The sequence below is a fragment of the Stegostoma tigrinum genome, chromosome 15, assembly GCF_030684315.1.
Source record: "Stegostoma tigrinum isolate sSteTig4 chromosome 15, sSteTig4.hap1, whole genome shotgun sequence".
In the NCBI taxonomy this organism is placed as follows: Eukaryota; Metazoa; Chordata; class Chondrichthyes; order Orectolobiformes; family Stegostomatidae; genus Stegostoma; species Stegostoma tigrinum.
Window position 1 is genome coordinate 71,080,647 of NC_081368.1, and position 16,774 is coordinate 71,097,420.

The 16,774-nt window shown below is 43.3% G+C and overlaps 1 protein-coding gene across 1 annotated transcript; it reads right to left on the reverse strand.

The window, feature by feature from the left end:
• Nucleotides 1-4,522: 4,522 nt before the first annotated feature.
• On the reverse strand, nucleotides 4,523-10,345 carry LOC132210553 (interferon-inducible GTPase 5-like). The gene is given in 3 exon segments (XM_059651263.1): nucleotides 4,523-4,831; nucleotides 7,723-8,452; nucleotides 10,162-10,345. Coding segments are annotated over 3 exon segments (978 nt in total). The 3' UTR covers nucleotides 4,523-4,767.
• Nucleotides 10,346-16,774: the final 6,429 nt, after the last annotated feature.

Consider the following 16,774-nt stretch of genomic DNA (forward strand, 5'->3'; position numbering starts at 1 on the left):
TGTCTGCAGCAGTGACAGAAAGAATGGGTGCAACAGGGGCTATTGGGGCAGATGACACCGCAATACTGGCATGCTGCTCGAACTGAGCATAGAAAGCTTTGAGCACATCTGAGAAGGCTGTGTCCTTGCTATCTTGCAGTGGTTTATTTTGCATCCTGTTATGTTGTGTAGGCCTTGTCACAGGCTGTTAGTATCTGTATGGTTGGTTTGGCCTCTAACTTGGCCAGGTACTGCCACCAGTCACCTCTGGTGGCATTGCGGAGGTCATAACTGGATTTCCTGTGTAAATGTGGGTTTCTGCTGCCCACCTGGTCTTCAGTAGACAGTGAATTTTCTGGTTCATATAAGATTTCCAGTCAGAGGACATCCTAGTTGACTTCTTTGGCACGCAATCCTCCACATATTTCATGAACATTCCAAGGTATATTCAATGCTAGAGGAGAGGGAGAACCCACAGGTTCCAGAATAGTCAGAAAGGCAATTGAGGAGTCGGGCACATTTTGCTACCACACCATTTATGAGTTTGCAAATTTCATATTGTTCATAGGCTTGTTCAGGACTGTCATACCTACCCAAATTTTATATGTTACTGGACCTGACATCACATTGACCGTGCTCTTTTACCCCTACAGGGCCATTCCCATGGTCCTGCACCAAGCTTCACCTCCTGAAGTAAGCTGCCTCGCTCGCTTCTCATTCCTGATGCCATTTCACCACCCACCCCAGTTCCAGGAGGATCAGATTTAACCTAATGCTATTCCTTTAGTTGCGTGAGGCATGATCCTGTAATCAAATTGGAACCAGGACTGTTTGGTATCTAGTGAAATTGTGGGCTGTTTCTTTGAGCCAGCCTTCAAAATTTGGACTGCTCTTTCTGCCAGGTCATTGGATGATAGGTGGTATGTACATGTCTTTATGTGACAAATATCATTTGACTTTAGGAAATACTTGAAGTACCCGCTGGTAAGCAACACTTCTGAGAATTCATGTATTGCAAAAGATGCATGCCGTTTTTCTGTCATCATCCCCATATTGATAAATGAACCCTGTGCATGTCCAAGCACATTAAATGGGCATCCACAATGACTAAGGAAATTAAGCCCATGAAAGGGTCTGTATGATTGATATGTAACCGAGTCCAGAGTTTACCCAAACATTCCCAAGAATGTGAGGAAGCAGCTGGTGATAATTTTTGTCTTTGTTGGCACTCTGGACACTGCCCCACCAATGCAGCTATGTCTGCATCCGATCCGGGTCACCAGACATAACTTGTCACTAATATCTGCATTTTGGAAACCCCGGCATGACCCTGGTGGAGTCCAGGCAGCATCTGGCAGTGACCATTTCTCAGGACAATCACTCTTGCTACCCATAATTCTACGCTATCCTCGACTGTGATTTGGTCTCTCCGGGCCTTGTGACAGCCCTTAGGTCTCCCCCCATCGCCATTACCTGTTCCAGTTTTTCTAGGGCTTGATCTTTCTGCGTCCAAACGCTGATATTGTCACCAGTGACAGGAAGTATATCCAGAAAATTTAAACCAATTACAGATTCTTCCAGCAGCAGTACCATTGTTGGTGTATATGCCAGCTCAATGCATCTGCATTTGTTACTTGGCCTCCCTAATGGTGTCCCAACATGCAATTATGTGCACCAGAAATGAGAGCCAAACATTGAATTCAGCCTGAAAATATGGGTTGCACTGCCTCGTTCCTCTTTAATTAGACCTAGCAAGGAATCATGGTCTAATATTATGAGCAATTTACTTCCATAAAGGCACTAGTAAAACTTCCTTACTCCAAATATGACTGACAAACTTCTATCTAGGCATATTTATGCGCTATGTTAGCCAAAGTTAAGGAAACTTTAGTTATTCAGTGTTCCTCTTCATTGGGCCACCTCTGAGCTAATACTATACTGATGCCGTGTCAGGAGGGATCACATGTCAATACCAGATTGTACTTGGGATCATAGTGTACCAAAAACTTAGAGGGTGATATTTGTTTCTTCACTTCCCTGAGAGCTATGGCTTGGCTACGCGACCATTTCTAAGCTGACCCTTTCTTAATATTGATTCAAAGGTGCCAGGATGGAGGCCAAGTTATGTATGAACCTTCTGTAATAATTTATTCACTCAAGGAAAGACCGAAGCTCTGGCATAGAGGTGAGAACCGGGGCACCTTTGATTGCCCTCACTTTATCCTCCAACGGGAGTTACTTGGTCTTGCTAGCCCGGTAGGCCAAATTGGTCACTTTTTTTCCCTCCTAAGGCACATGCCAGCATAAGAGAAACACCTAAGGGCAATGCCCAAGAACTTTAAGTGCTCCTATTCGTTTTCCCTGTAATCAGTACATCATTAAGATAAAAGTGACCTTGAATTCATCACTATCATTGAAGAACAAAGGCATTTCTAACACAGACAATGATGTGGATGAATGTGCGTGACTGTATGTGGAATTCAATGGACACTCTGGAATTCTTTGAATATTCGTTCTTTATTCATATTACACTCAGACAAATCTTTTCACTAACCACGAGACCATGAAATCTCTGGGCTAAAATGGAAGAGGAATCTTCCTGTGAATGAATTTGCAAGAATAGAATATTGTGGAATAAAATTGCTATCATGTTCAAGATTAGAATCCTTTAATATGTCAGCTATAGCAGTGATTCACTGCAGTGATCAAGTCATAAATGCAGCCTTCACTACTCTCCTGAGGGTCCTTGACTGTGTCATCCATTGGCTGGTAAAGTTATATGAAATCATGAACCTCTACCAAAGAAGGCTCACCGCTGCCTTGCAGGGCCAGCAACCTGGGTTTGATTCCAGCCTCAGACAACTGTCTGTGTGGAGTTTGCACATTCTCCCCATGTCTGCATGGGTTTCCTTTGGGTTCTCTGGTTTCCTCCCACAGTCCAAAGATGTGTAGGCCAGGTGGATTGGCCATGCTAAATTGCCCATAGTGCCCAGGGATGTTTAAGTTGGTGGGTTAGCCATGGGAAATGCACAAGTAGGAGAATGGGTCTGGGTGCTTGCTCTTTGGAGGGGCGGTGTAGTTTGTTGAGGCGAATGGCCTGTTTCCACACTGTAGGGGGTTCTATGAGCTGTGATGATATAAAGGGTGAGCTCAACTGCTGATATGGTGACAGCAGTGAGACTCCCAAAATACGCAATAATTAAATGGATGAACATTAAAAGTGATCAAACCAATGACAACCACATTCTCTGAATGAATACGTAACAAGAAACATGGAATAATTTTACAATCAAGGGAGTCTTCTACTGCTTTCAAATTTTCCACAGACTCCTCCACCATGTTGATTCAGATTCCGAGCATTTATGAAAATGTATTATTCCTCCAATCAGTATCCCATTGTCACAGCCAAGGAAGATTCCAAGAATTGTAAAAATCCCCACTGCCCCTATTGCCCTGGGGAAGTGTTGCCCATGTGCAGACTCTTCTTTTTTTCAGTTCTTCCTTTTTGTCTGCATAATGTCTGATTTCAGGTTTAGAAGGGACACACTTTACATTTGGAAGATCATCTTCAAAAGCTTTATAAAACAGATTCAAATCAAATAGATCCAGTTACAAATTTAAGATCAATTAAATTTAAGATCCCTATATTGTCAAACTTGCTGACACAGTCACTTCTGATTGTCACCAGTTCTCTGTCTCCACTAAATTTCCTCTCTCCCTTTCTCATTGAAGTAAATCCATAGAACCAAAGAGCAACCCACCCAGCCCTGTCCCTGACCTTATCTCTGTAGCCCCACAATTCCCATGGCTAATCCACCTCGCCTTCATGTCCATGGTCACTATGGGTAATTTAGCATGTCCAATTCACCTAACATTCACATCTTTGGACTGTGAGACAAAACCAGAGCATCAAGAGGAAACCCACGCCAACCCTGGGAGATTGTGCTGCCTCGCAGCACCAGAGGCCCAGGCTTGATTCCACCCTCAGGTGACTGTCTATCTGGAGTTTCCGCATTCTCCCTGTGTTTGCATGGGTTTCCTTCGGGTGCTCCAGTTTCCTCCCACAGTCCAAAGATGCGCAAGCTCGGTAGACTGGCGATGCTAAATTGTTCATATTGTTCAGGGATTGTGTAGATTAGGTGGGTTGTAGGGGGATGGCTCTGAGGATTGGTGTGGACCTATTGGCCCAAAGGGCCTGCTTCCACACTGTAGGGATTCTATGATGGTTCTATGATTCCATAAATGTGCAAACATCACACAGGCAGTCACACAAGGGCGGAATTAAACTTTAGTCTCTGGTGCTTTGAGGCAGCAGCGCTAACCACTGAGCCATGGTGCTGCCCTAAATCATTAACAACTTAGATCAAGGTAAGTAGAATTTCTTACCCAACCATTTATCATTTTGGTGAATTTGACAGCAAGAGATAATGATGAAGAGATCAGTTTTGAATTTTACTTAATTTTAAGTATCTTTTCAGGAAACATTTATTCAGCAAGAATTTTGTATTTGCAATTCATAGATATAAACATTCGGCTGGTTGGAGGATAGGTATGAGGTTGGTTCGATTGTGGTTTCTGTGTTCCCAGTTTTAGCTTCTCCCTCATCATCGCTCTGAATGCCTCTCATTGTGTTGATGAAGGTGAATTTCCCTGAACCTGCTTCTCCCATCATTGCAATGTTCACCTCTGTACTGTCCAGATCTTGTAATTTCTTCTGTAACAGAGGTTTGACGTATTATTCAAATCATCGGTTTTTTGCTGTATCAGGGGTTTAATTCCATTCATTTCTTAATTAGGCTTCAGTTTCTTGAGCTCTTCCTCAGTGAAGAATGCACAGTACAAAAACTGTTCTCTGAAAGAAAATATTTTCTATGAAGCTTTACACGTGAGTAAATGAGTTTGGATGTGTTCAGCACATTGTCACCTTCTCAAAGCATCATCACACACTTCACATCTAAATTAATGACTGGTGAAGGGAAGTAACTGTTACATAGCTGATTGTGACAGCAAATTCATATCCATCAAGACCTCACAACAAAGAATGAGATGAATGACCAATTTATTCATTTCTGCTTGAAGGTAACCATCCTTCCTTTAACTCATTGACTTCTTAAATCAGGGTCCTGAGTTACCGTGTTTGAGGACGAACATTTACTCTTCCTCAAGACTGTAGAGATGATCTCTCATCCAACAGCCCAGTTCATTCCTCATCACTTGCCCTCTCAGTATCACCACGTAGTCATTCCTCAGACAGATCAAACTCTGCAAAATCGATGTCTCTCCACTCCACATTTATGATGTTCAGCTGTAATGATTGGTTTGGAGAAGGAAGAGGAGTGTGAAGCAGAAACTGAGAGCACTGATCCTTTTGTATGCTCCTCCTCTATTGCGGAATGGAAAAGATTAGACGTTTCTAGTAATACCACTGTTGGAAATAGCCATGGCACTGGATGAGGGCTATTAGTGTGATGGATGGTCATTGTGAAGTGGATCCTACCTGATCTGTTTGAAGGTGGTCTGTCAGATGGGTAGTTTGTGAAGGGATGGTCTGCCTGATCATGATCTGTCACCATTGCTACCTGGAGTTCAGAACCATTTTTGTCACAACCCCTTCCCCACTCGCAACTTCTCAAACTGCATACTGCTTCTCTCCTGCACGTACTGTTGATAGTTCCAACAGCATCTCATTAGTCAGCCAATCAGCAGCAAGCATGGGAGAAAAATATTCTGTGATTACACCCACATAACACTGTATGACATGGAGACAGGGAGAACTGCCAATGCTGGAGTCGGAGGTAACACAGTGTGGAGGTGGAGGAACGCAGCAGGTCAGGCAGCATCCTAGGAACAGGGTCAACCCAAAATGTCTGCTTTCCCGCTCTGCTGATGCTGCTTGACCTGCTGTGTTCCTCCAGCTCCACGCAATGTTATCACTGTTATAATATGGGTTGTTTTTAGCACAGTCATCCATTCTCACCTCCTCCGAGGCACATTATTACATTTTTTGGTTGCTTTCAGCACCACTAGCCTATTCTGTCAAGCTTGGCTTATACTTTCTCTTAGTTAGCTTTTCTTGGTTTGCTATCCATAATCTCCATGTTTACCCATCTCTTTCATTTCTCTCTCTCTCTCTCTCTCTCTCTCTCTCTCTCTCTCTCTCCAGGCTCTGTTTCCACCTATCGGCTCACCTCTGCCTACCACCACCTGTCTCAATGGGGGAGCAGCAAGCAGCAGGAAAGTAATGGAGATGCATGATCCTGAAATGTGGAGATACTTGTCTTTGGGAATGTAGAAATCACAGAGGTGGAAATTGAAAATCATTCTTGAACACTGCTCAAATGACAATGGTCTATATGAAATGCTGGTTGAGGGTGGGGGCTTGGTTTGGGTTGGGTGGGGGAAGTGTTTACTCAATGATAGGCTAAAAGTGAATACAATTGAAGTGACCTCATCCTTTGTCAACAGATGCTGTTTGATATAACAGTTCAATATCTAGGATACAGGCAGATGTACGGTGACAGTATCAAAATACATTGTAAGGGAATTGAAAAATGAGTTTGCCTCAAAATAAGTATTTGTGCTGTGTTACCAATAAAATGGAATAAAATTATACTGATAATAATTACCTATTGTACATATGATTTGGCAGAAAATGGTGCTGAGGTGAATGCAAATATGAAAATTACAACTCTTAAATGGTCATCCTCAGAGTGTCTGCAGATTTGATTTCATTGTATAAAGAATCTATGGTCATCCATTTCAGTCACGCTGCTGTTATAATGAATCAAGCAGGAAGATCACATAGAAAGGATTTGATATGGGAACTGAATCCATCAGCATAATTGAAGAATACAGGCATTTCTGACCGAGGGAAAAGTGATCTGAATTGCTAGAATATGTGCTGGATGACTTACTTGATGATTCATTTGCTCATGGGACATGAATATCACTGGCTAGGCCAGCTTTTATTGTTACTTCATTATTGGCTTTAAGGAGATGGTGCTGAGCAATCTTCTTGAACTATTGGAGTCCTAGAGGTGAAGATACACCCACAATAACATTAGGAAGGGAATTCGAGATAATGGGAACTGCAGATGCTGGAGAATCCAAGATAACAAAGTGTGAAGCTGGATGAACACAGCAGGCGAAGCAGCATCTCAGGAGCACAAAAGCTCTAAAAGGAAGAGAATTCAGCAGTTTGACCCAGCGACAGTGAAGACATCTTGATGTATTTCCAAGTCAGGATGATGAGTGGTTTGCAGGGAAACTTGCAGTTGATAGTGTTCCCATGTATCTACTGCCCTTGCCCTTGTAGATGAAAGTGGTTGTGGGTTTGGAAGGTGCTGTCTAAGGAACCCAAGTGAATTAATGTAGAAGTTACACTGTGCAGCCTTTGAGATTCTGTGGTGAAGCGAGTGAATGTTGATGGTGCTGTTGGAATGCCAAGTCAATTCTATTCAAATGATTCTAGAAACGCAATAAATACCTTTGATTTGTTTTGATTGAAGAGAATGGACTGAGTGCAGCAAATGTGTGTGAAACTGAGTGCGGTCTTTTTAAATTCACCTTTTATCATTTCATTTACAACCAGGCCAAATGTTTCATTAAACACTCCTTGACTGAAATGGATAAAGAATGCTTTCAAGACCAAATTTTCAAAAGAAATGGAATATTGTAGAGTAGAATTCCTCAAAAATTCATGCTTAAAAACCCTTTCCAATATCAGCTATTGCATTTACTCACTGAATTGATTCAGTCCCAAATGCAGCCATCACCATTCTCTGGGCATTCTCTGTAAGATCATCCAGTGCACTATTCAGCAGCTTGTGAGTCATAAGAAACAATGGCTGTGCTCCAAAGTCTGTAATGTTATTGACATGAGGCTCAGGTACTGACTTAATGACAGCAGTAGCAAGCCTGGACAATCTGTTTATTATGTCTTGAGTTATTTCTCCTCTGACCAGGGGAGTTGTCACCATTGCTTTCAGATCCTCCCAGGATTCCCTACCCTACTGGACAGTCTTTCACACATCATTCAGACCCATAAACTTAGGTAAATATATTATTGCTCCAGTCAAGATGCTAAAGTTACAAGTAAGGGTGAGCCCAGGAACTGCCACTGCCCCCACTGCCCGAGAAAGTGTTACCAACATCCGGACTCGCTTCTTCAGCTCTGGTCTTTTCTTCTCCGAAATCTTTGAGCTTAGGCTTTGAAGCACCAGTACAAAGTCATTATTTACATCCAGAAGATCATCTTCAAGAGTTTTATTTAACCAAGCAAAATCATACAGAATCAAACCAAAGCTTGATATCAGGAAAACTCTGGGTGATAGAATTCCCTCCTCTTGTAATTTGCTTACGCAATCATTCCTGACCTTCTCCAGGTCTTCCTCTTCATTAAAATTAAAATAGTGCTTTTTCATTGAGTTAAGATTCTTATCAATTTTTGATTGAAGAAAATAGAAATTTTTCCCTCGTTAAACAAGGTTAAAGCTGGGTGAATGCAGTTTGTCAAGCGGCATCAGAGGAGCGTCCTTAGACACGGATGAGGTCCCAGAGGAGACTTGCAAATGTTGTCCCCCTGTTTAAGAAGGGCAGCAAGGATAATCCAGGTAATTATTGACCGGTGAGCCAGACGTCAGTGATAGGGAAGCTACTGGAGAAGATACTGAGGGATAGGATCTATTCCCATTTGGAAGAAAATGGGTCTATCAGTGATCGGCAACATGGTTTTGTGCAGGGAAGGTAATGTCTTACCAACTTAATAGAATTCTTTGAGAACGTGACAAAGTTGATTGATTAGGGAAAGGCTGTCGATGTCATGTACATGGACTTCAGTAAGGCGTTTGATAATGTTCCCCATGGCAGGCTGATGGAGAAAGTGAAGTCACCTGGGGTCCAGGGTGTGCTAGCTAGATGGATAAAAAATTGGCTAGGCAACAGGAGACAGAGGGTAGTAGTAGAAGGGAGTTTCTCAAATTGGAGACCTGTGACCAGTGGTGTTCCACAGGGGTCTGTGCTGGGACCACTGTTGTTTGTGATATATGTATATGATCTGGAGGAAGGTGTAGGTGGTCTGATCAGCAAGTTTGCTGATGACACTAAGATTGGTGGAGTAGCTGATAGTGAAGGGGACTGTCAGAGATTACACCAGAATATAGATAGACTGGAGAGTTGGGCAGATAAATGGCAGTTGGAGTTCAATCCGGGCAAATGCGAGGTGATGCATTTTGGAAGATCAAATTCAAGGGCGAACTATACAGTAAATAGAAAAAGTCCTAGGGAAAATTGATGAACAGAGAGATCTGGGTGTTCAGGTCCATTGTTCCCTGAAGGTGACAACGCAGGTCAATAGGGTGGTCAAAAAGGCATATGGCATGCTTTCCTTCATTGGGCGGAGTATTGAGTACAAGAGTTGGCAGGTCATGTTGCAGTTGTTTAGGACTTTGGTTTGGCCACATTTGGAGTACTGTGTGCAGTTCTGGTTGCCACATTACCAAAAGGATGTGGATGCTTTGGAGAGGGTGCAGAGGAGGTTCCCCAGGACGTTGCCTGGTATGGAGGGTGCTAGCTATGAAGAGAGGTTGAGTAGATTAGGATTATTTTCATTAGAAAGACGGAGATTGAGGGGGTACCTGATTGAGGTCTACAAAATCATGAGGGGTATAGACAGGGTGGATAGCAAAAAGCTTTTTCCCAGAGTGGGGGACTCAATTACTAGGGGTCATGAGTTCAAAGTGAGAGGAGGAAAGTTTAAGGGAGATATATGTGGAAAGCTCTTTACACAGAGAGTGGTGGGTGCCTGTAACGAGTTTCCAGCGGAGATGGTAGATGCAGACACGTTAGCGTCTTTTAAGATATATTTGGACAGGTACATGGATGAGCAGGGAGCAAATGGACACAGACCGTTAGAAAATAGATGACAGGTTAGACAGAGGATCTTGATTGACGCAGGCTTGGAGGGCCGAAGGGCCTGTTCCTGTGCTGTAGGTTTCTTTGTTTGAAAGCAGACATTTTGGGCCTTGACCCTTCTTCAGAAATGGAAGAAAGGTCTAGGCCTGAAACATCAGCCTTCCTGCTCCTTTGATGCTGCTCGCCCTGCTGTGCTCATCCAGCTCTATCTTGCTATCTCAGATTCTCCAGCATCTGCAGTTCCTACTATCTCAGAATTTCTTCCCTAACTGTTTAATCGCTTTGGCGAGTCATTCTGTCTAAATCGATGGGCTGAGATAATAATGATAAAATCGTATTTTGCGAAATTAATTTCCCTCACATACCTGTCTCCCATTTGTTTATTTACAATTCTTGGCAGGTTCCAGAAGTAAACATTCAGCAGGTTGGGGTGTGGGTATGAGTTTGGCTCCATTGTGCTTTCTGTGGCCCCAATTCGAGCTGCTCACTGATCATCGCCCTGAAGTCCTCTTATCGCATTAATGAAAGTGGGTTTCCCTGAGCCTGTGTCTCCCATCGCTGTAACGTCCATCTCTGTCTTGTCCAGCTCATCTGATTTCTTCTGTAGTGTCACCTCTTTCATCCTATCAGTTTCATAAGCAGATTTCAGTTTGTTTAGTTCTTCCTTACTGAACAATGAGGCATTTGAAACTTGAACCATCTGATCACTGACAAAATAAATACAAGATGTTTTACACCAGACTGAAATAATTTGTATTAACATAACACATTGTCACATTAGTGAGACCTCACCACAGGCTTTACATCTCAGTAATTTTTGGTGAAGCATCGAGTCATTGTGTCATATAGCACAGAAACAGACCCTTCAGTCCACATTAACCATAATCCCTAATTAAACTGGACCCACCTGCTTGCACTTGGCCCATAACCCTCTAAACCTTTCCTATTTGTGTACTTATCCAAATATCTTTTGAACGTTGTACCTGTACCCTCATCCACCACTTCCTCTAGCTGCCCCCCATGTCAATTTTAAATCTTTCTCCTCTCACCTTACAAATATGCCCCGAGTCTTGAAATCCTCCGTCATAGGAAACAGGCACCTGTGATTTGCCTTATCTAAAACCAGCATTATTTTAAAACCCTCAATCAGGTCATCTCTCAGCCTCTTACGCTCCAGGGGAAAAAGTCCCAGCCTCTCCCTATAAGTCAAACCATTCATTCTCTGTACAATCCTGGTAAATCTATTCTGAATCCTGTTCAGCTTGATAACAGACCAGAACTGAACTCAGTATTCCAAAAGAAACCTCGCCAATATCCTGCACAACTTCAAAATGACCTCCCAACCTCTATATTCAAAGTACTGAGCAATGAAGGCAGGCATGCTAAATGACTTCTTAGCCACTCTGTCTACATGCGACGCAAACTTCAAAGAATAATGTGTTATCGAGTTATGGATAATTGTGATGTATTAGCAATATCACGTGTAATACAGAGGCCCAGACAAATGCTAAGGGGTCACAGTTCAAATCCCACGGAGCAGCTGTTAAAATTTGAATTCAATCAATAAATCTGAAATAAAAAGAGCATAAAAATGAGCATAGCAACAACTGCATTTTAGTTTTACACCCTTTGGCAAAAGAAAATCTGCTATTATTGTTTGGCTTGGCTTACTTGCATCTTCAGATCCACAGCAATGGTGATAATAAAGTGTGAGGCTGGATGAACACAGCAGGCCAAGCAGCATCCCAGGAGCACAAAAGCTGATGTTTCGGGCCTAGACCCTTCATCAGAGAGGTCTACTTGCCCTCTCAAAAGCCCAAGTAAACCACTCAGTAAAAAGGCCAATTAGGAATGGGTAACAAATGCTGGCCATTCCCCCTGAAAGAACAAAACAACTGTGGCTGATTGTGCAGCTAGCTTATGTGCAGCTAGATCCCACAGTTAGTAATGAGATCAGGGACCAGCATTTTTTTCATTTGCCACAATCCTAATGAATGGCAGAACAGACTCATAGGACCGAGTAGCCTACTCCTGTTCCTATTTCAATGTTTCTGTGAGGTTAGTAGAAGTCCACGAGCTGTAAAATTGTCAGTTGCATATGATGCTATTGAGCAACTGTATTACAATGACAGTCAGTGCTGCCATAGGACAGACTGAAGAGACACAATATGGAGAGTTAACAAAGTGTGGAGCTGGATGAACACAGCAGGCCAAGCAGCATGTTAGGAGCACAAAAGCTGACGATTCGGGCCTAGATCCTTCATCAGAGAGGGGGATGGGGAGAGGGTTCTGAAATTATTAGAGAGAGGGGGGAGGCGGACCGAAGATGGATAGAGGAATTTCTTGACGAACCTGGAGCTGGCTCTTCCCATCTTCCTTCTCTGTCTCTCCCTGCTTTCGCTGCCTGATTGCTGACTGATTCCAGATAGCCTTCCTCAGAAACGAGGGAGAGGATACAGGCTCGCAGCTCCTCCTCCGGTGTCACTGCTTTGTCTTTAGTTGTATTCGGTTTTCTCCTGTGATAGGAAAATAGAGAGTGTGAGTGGCAGCACTTTATTCACCATCTAATAAAGTACAGGAGGTACCGGTGTGAGGATTCATCCTTCATCAGAGTAAGGACAGGGACAAGAAACTAGAAAATACATCCCAGAGTGTTTTATATCTTAACCCAGTCCAAGAGTGAGGGAAAGAAGAGATGTGAAGACTCTTGTGTTTTATCCCCAACTTCTGAGGTAAACCACTCCTGATGTGGAAGAGAAGGGAAAGCTGAGCTAACATGAAAAAAAAAGTGGGGCCAGGATTTTCTGTCCAGATAATGTTGCCTAAACATGTGCATCCTCCTTGTGTGTTTTCGCTGATGGTCATGTAAAATAGAAGAGATACTCTGCCCTTCTTATTACCATTTTCTCACACATCACCAAGCTCAATCCCATCAAATGGGAAAGGGCCAAATACTGACATCAGCAGCCCACCCACCATCATTGAATTAATGGGTTAATACTAGTGAAGATGAGAAAGATCTTTAGTTTTGCATTAATTGCTGCTTAAGTGCCTAATTCAGCAGTGGGAAGGCAGAACAGTCATTGCACGTTCCTGCCATGGATTTGGTTCAGATGGATGTGTGAGGTGATGGGAGCTGCACCACCAGCGTTCTGCCTGATTAAATCCATCCACCACGACCAACAGGGAGGAGAACATTAAACCCTGCCCTGTGATTGTGTTTAGGCATGACAGAAAATGAGTGACTATTTGCAAAGTCATCAAGGATGAATACTTGTGTTAAAGGTATGAAAGAAACTAGTGCAATTTTTTAAAGCAGGTAGCAATAATTCTTTATAAAAGGAAAGAGAGTACTAAAATGAATGTTGGTTCCTTGGAGGATGAGACTGGAGAATTAATATTAAGGAACATAGAAATAGAGGAGGCATTAATTCAATACTTTGCCTCAGTTCTCACTGTGAAGGATGTAAGTTCCATCCCAATAAACATAGAGCATAGAACATAGAACAATACAGCGCAGAACAGGCCCTTCGGCCCTCAATGTTGCGCCGACCTGTGAACTAATCTAAGCCCCTCCCCCTACACTATCCCATCATTATCCATATGCTTATCCAAGGACTGTTTAAATGCCCCGAATGTAACTGAGTTAGCTACATTGGCAGGCAGGGTGTTTCACGCCGTTACCTCTCTCTAAGTAAAGAACCTGCCTCCGACATCTGTCTTAAATCTATCACCCCTCAATTTGTAGCTATGCCCCGCCATGTACAAGCTGAAAAAAACTCTCACTGTCCACCCTATCTAATCCTCTGATCATCTTGTATGTCTCTATTAAATCCCCTCTTAGCCTCCTTCTCTCCAATGAGAACAGACCCAAGTCCCTCAGCCTTTCTTCATAGGGCCTGCGCTCCAGACGAGGCAACATCCTGGTAAATCTCCTCTGCACCTTTTCCAAAGCTTCCACATCCTTCCTGTAATGGGGCGAACAGAACTGCACGCAATATTCCAAATGAGGCTGCACTAGAGTTTTGTACAGTTCCTGCATGACATCGCGGATGCAGAACTCAATCCCTCTACCAATAAAACCTAACACACTGTCAGCCTTCTTAACAGTACTATCAACATGGGTGGCAACTTTCAGGGATCTATGTACATGGACACCAAGATCCCTCTGCACATCCACACCCCCAAGAATCTTTCCATTGACCCAGTATTCTGCCATCCTATTATTCATCCCAAAGTGAATCACCTCACATTTATCTGTATTAAACTCCATTTGTTACCTTTCGGCCCAATTCTGCAGTTTATCCAAGTCTCCCTGCAACCTGCAACATTCTTCCACACTGTCCACCACTCTACCGACTTTAGTGTCATCTGCAAACGTACTAACCCATCCACCTATACCTGCGTCCAAGTCATTTATAAAAATGACAAACAGCAGTGGTCCCAAAACAGATTCTTGAGGCACACCACTAGAGACCTGACTCCAGAATATTTTCCATCAACCACCACTCGTTGCCTTTTTACTGAAAGCCAGTTTCTAATCCAAACTGCTAAATCTCCTTCAATCCCATGCCTCTACATTTTCTCCAATAGCCTACCATGTGGAACCTTATCAAAGGCTTTACTGAAGTTCATGTACACCACGTCAACTGCCTTGCCCTCATCCACATGCTTGGTCACCTTCTCAAAAAACTCAATGAGGTTTGTGAGATACGACCTGCCCTTGACGAATTCACACTGACTATCTCCAATCAAATTGTTGCTTGCTAGATGATTATATATCCTATCTCTTATAATCCTTTCCAAAACTTTTCCTACAACAGACGTAAGGCTCACAGGTCTATAATCACCTGGGTCATCCCTACTGCCCTTCTTGAACAAGGGCACAACATTTGCAATCCTCCAGTCCTCTGGTATTAAACCTGTAGACAATGAGGACTCAAAGATCAAGGCCAAAGGCTCTGCCACCTCCTCCCTAACTTCCCAGACAATCCTCGGAAAAATCCCATCTGGCCCAGGGGATTTATCTACCTTCACACCTTCTGGAATTGATAACACCTCCTCCTTACTAACCTTAATCCTTTCAATTCTAGTAGCCCGTAACACAGTCATCTCCTCTACAATATTCCCCTGTTCCTCAATGAAAACAGATGAGAAATAATCATTTAGCACCTCTCCAATCTCCACAGGGTCCTCACACAGTTTCCCACTTCTGTCTTTGACTGGCCCTATTCTTACCCTCATCATCCTCTTATTCCTCACATACCTATAGAAAGCTTTAGGGTTCTCTTTTATTCTACATGCTAATGTCTGCTCATGCCCCCTCCTTGCTCTTCTTAACTCTCTCTTTAAATCCTTCCTGGCTAATCTCTAACTCTCCATCACCTCATCTGAACCATCTTAGCTCAGAGTCACATAAGCCTCCCTCTTCCGCTTAACAAGAGATACAATTTCTTTAGTAAACCACGGTTCCCCTACCTTATCACTTCCTCCCTGCCTGACAGGAACATACCTATCAAGGACATGCAATGTCTGTTCCTTAAACCAGTGCCACATTTCGATTGTCCCCATCCCCTGCATTTAGCTCGCCCATTCTATGTCTCCTAAGTCTTGCCTAATTGCATTATAATTGACCTTCCCCCATCTATATCTCTTGCCCTGTGGCATGTTCCTATCCCTTTCCATTGCTAAAGTAAACATAACCAAATTATGGTCACTCTCTCCAAAGTGCTCACCTACCACTAAATCAAACACCTGGCCTGGTTCATTACCAAGTACCAGATATAGTGTGGCCTCCCCTCTTGTCGGCCCTTCGACATACTGAGTCAGGGAAACCTCCTGCATACATTGGACAATAACTGATCCATCTGACATACTAGAGTTATAAGCATTTCCAGTCAATGTTAGGGAAGTTAAAGTCTCCCATAATGACCACCCTGTTCCTTTCACTCCTGCCCAGAATAGTTTTGCCAGTCCTCTCCTCCACATCCCTGGAACTTTGTGGAGGCCTATAAAAACCTCCCAGCAGTGTTAGCTCTCCTCTCCTGTTTCTGACATCAGCCCATACCACGTCAGTAGACGAGCCATCATCAAAAGTTCTTTCAGCCACCGTTATACTATCCTTGACTAACAAAGCCACCCCCCCCCCCACACTTTTACCACCTCCCCTGACCTTAATGAAAGATCTAAACGCTGGAACCTGCAACATCCATTCCAAGTACAAACCTTCAGCATGTTGGAATTTTGGTGTACAGTTGGCTCCATTGTGATTTCTAAGGTACCAGTTTTAGCTGCTTCGTCATCATCATTTCAGTGACACTGTTCCAGTGACATTACAATGACAGCGCCGTCTTCACAATATTCTGATTTGGTTCTATAAGACCATAAGACCATAAGACATAGGAGTGGAAGTAAGGCCATTCGGCCCATCAAGTCCACCACCATTTAAATCATGGCTGATGGGCATTTCAACACCACTACCCTGCACTCTACCCCCCCCCCCCCCCGCCGCCCCGTAGCCCTTGATTCCTTTTGAGATCAAGAATTTGTCGATCTCTGCCTTGAAGGCATCCAACGTCCCAGCCTCCACTGCACTCCGTGGCAATGAATTCCACAAGCCCACTACTCTCTGACTGAAGAAATGTCATGTCATTTCCGTTTTAAATTTACCCCCTCTAACTTTAAGGCTGTGCCCACGGGTCCTAGTCTCCCCGCCTAACGGAAACAACTTCCTAGCGTCCACCCCTTCGAAACCACACATTATCTTGTAAGTTTCTATTAGATCTCCCCTCAACCTTCTAAACTCTAATGAGTACAATCCCAGGATCCTTAGCCGTTCATCATACGTTAAACCTACCATTCCAGGGATCATCCGTGTGAATCT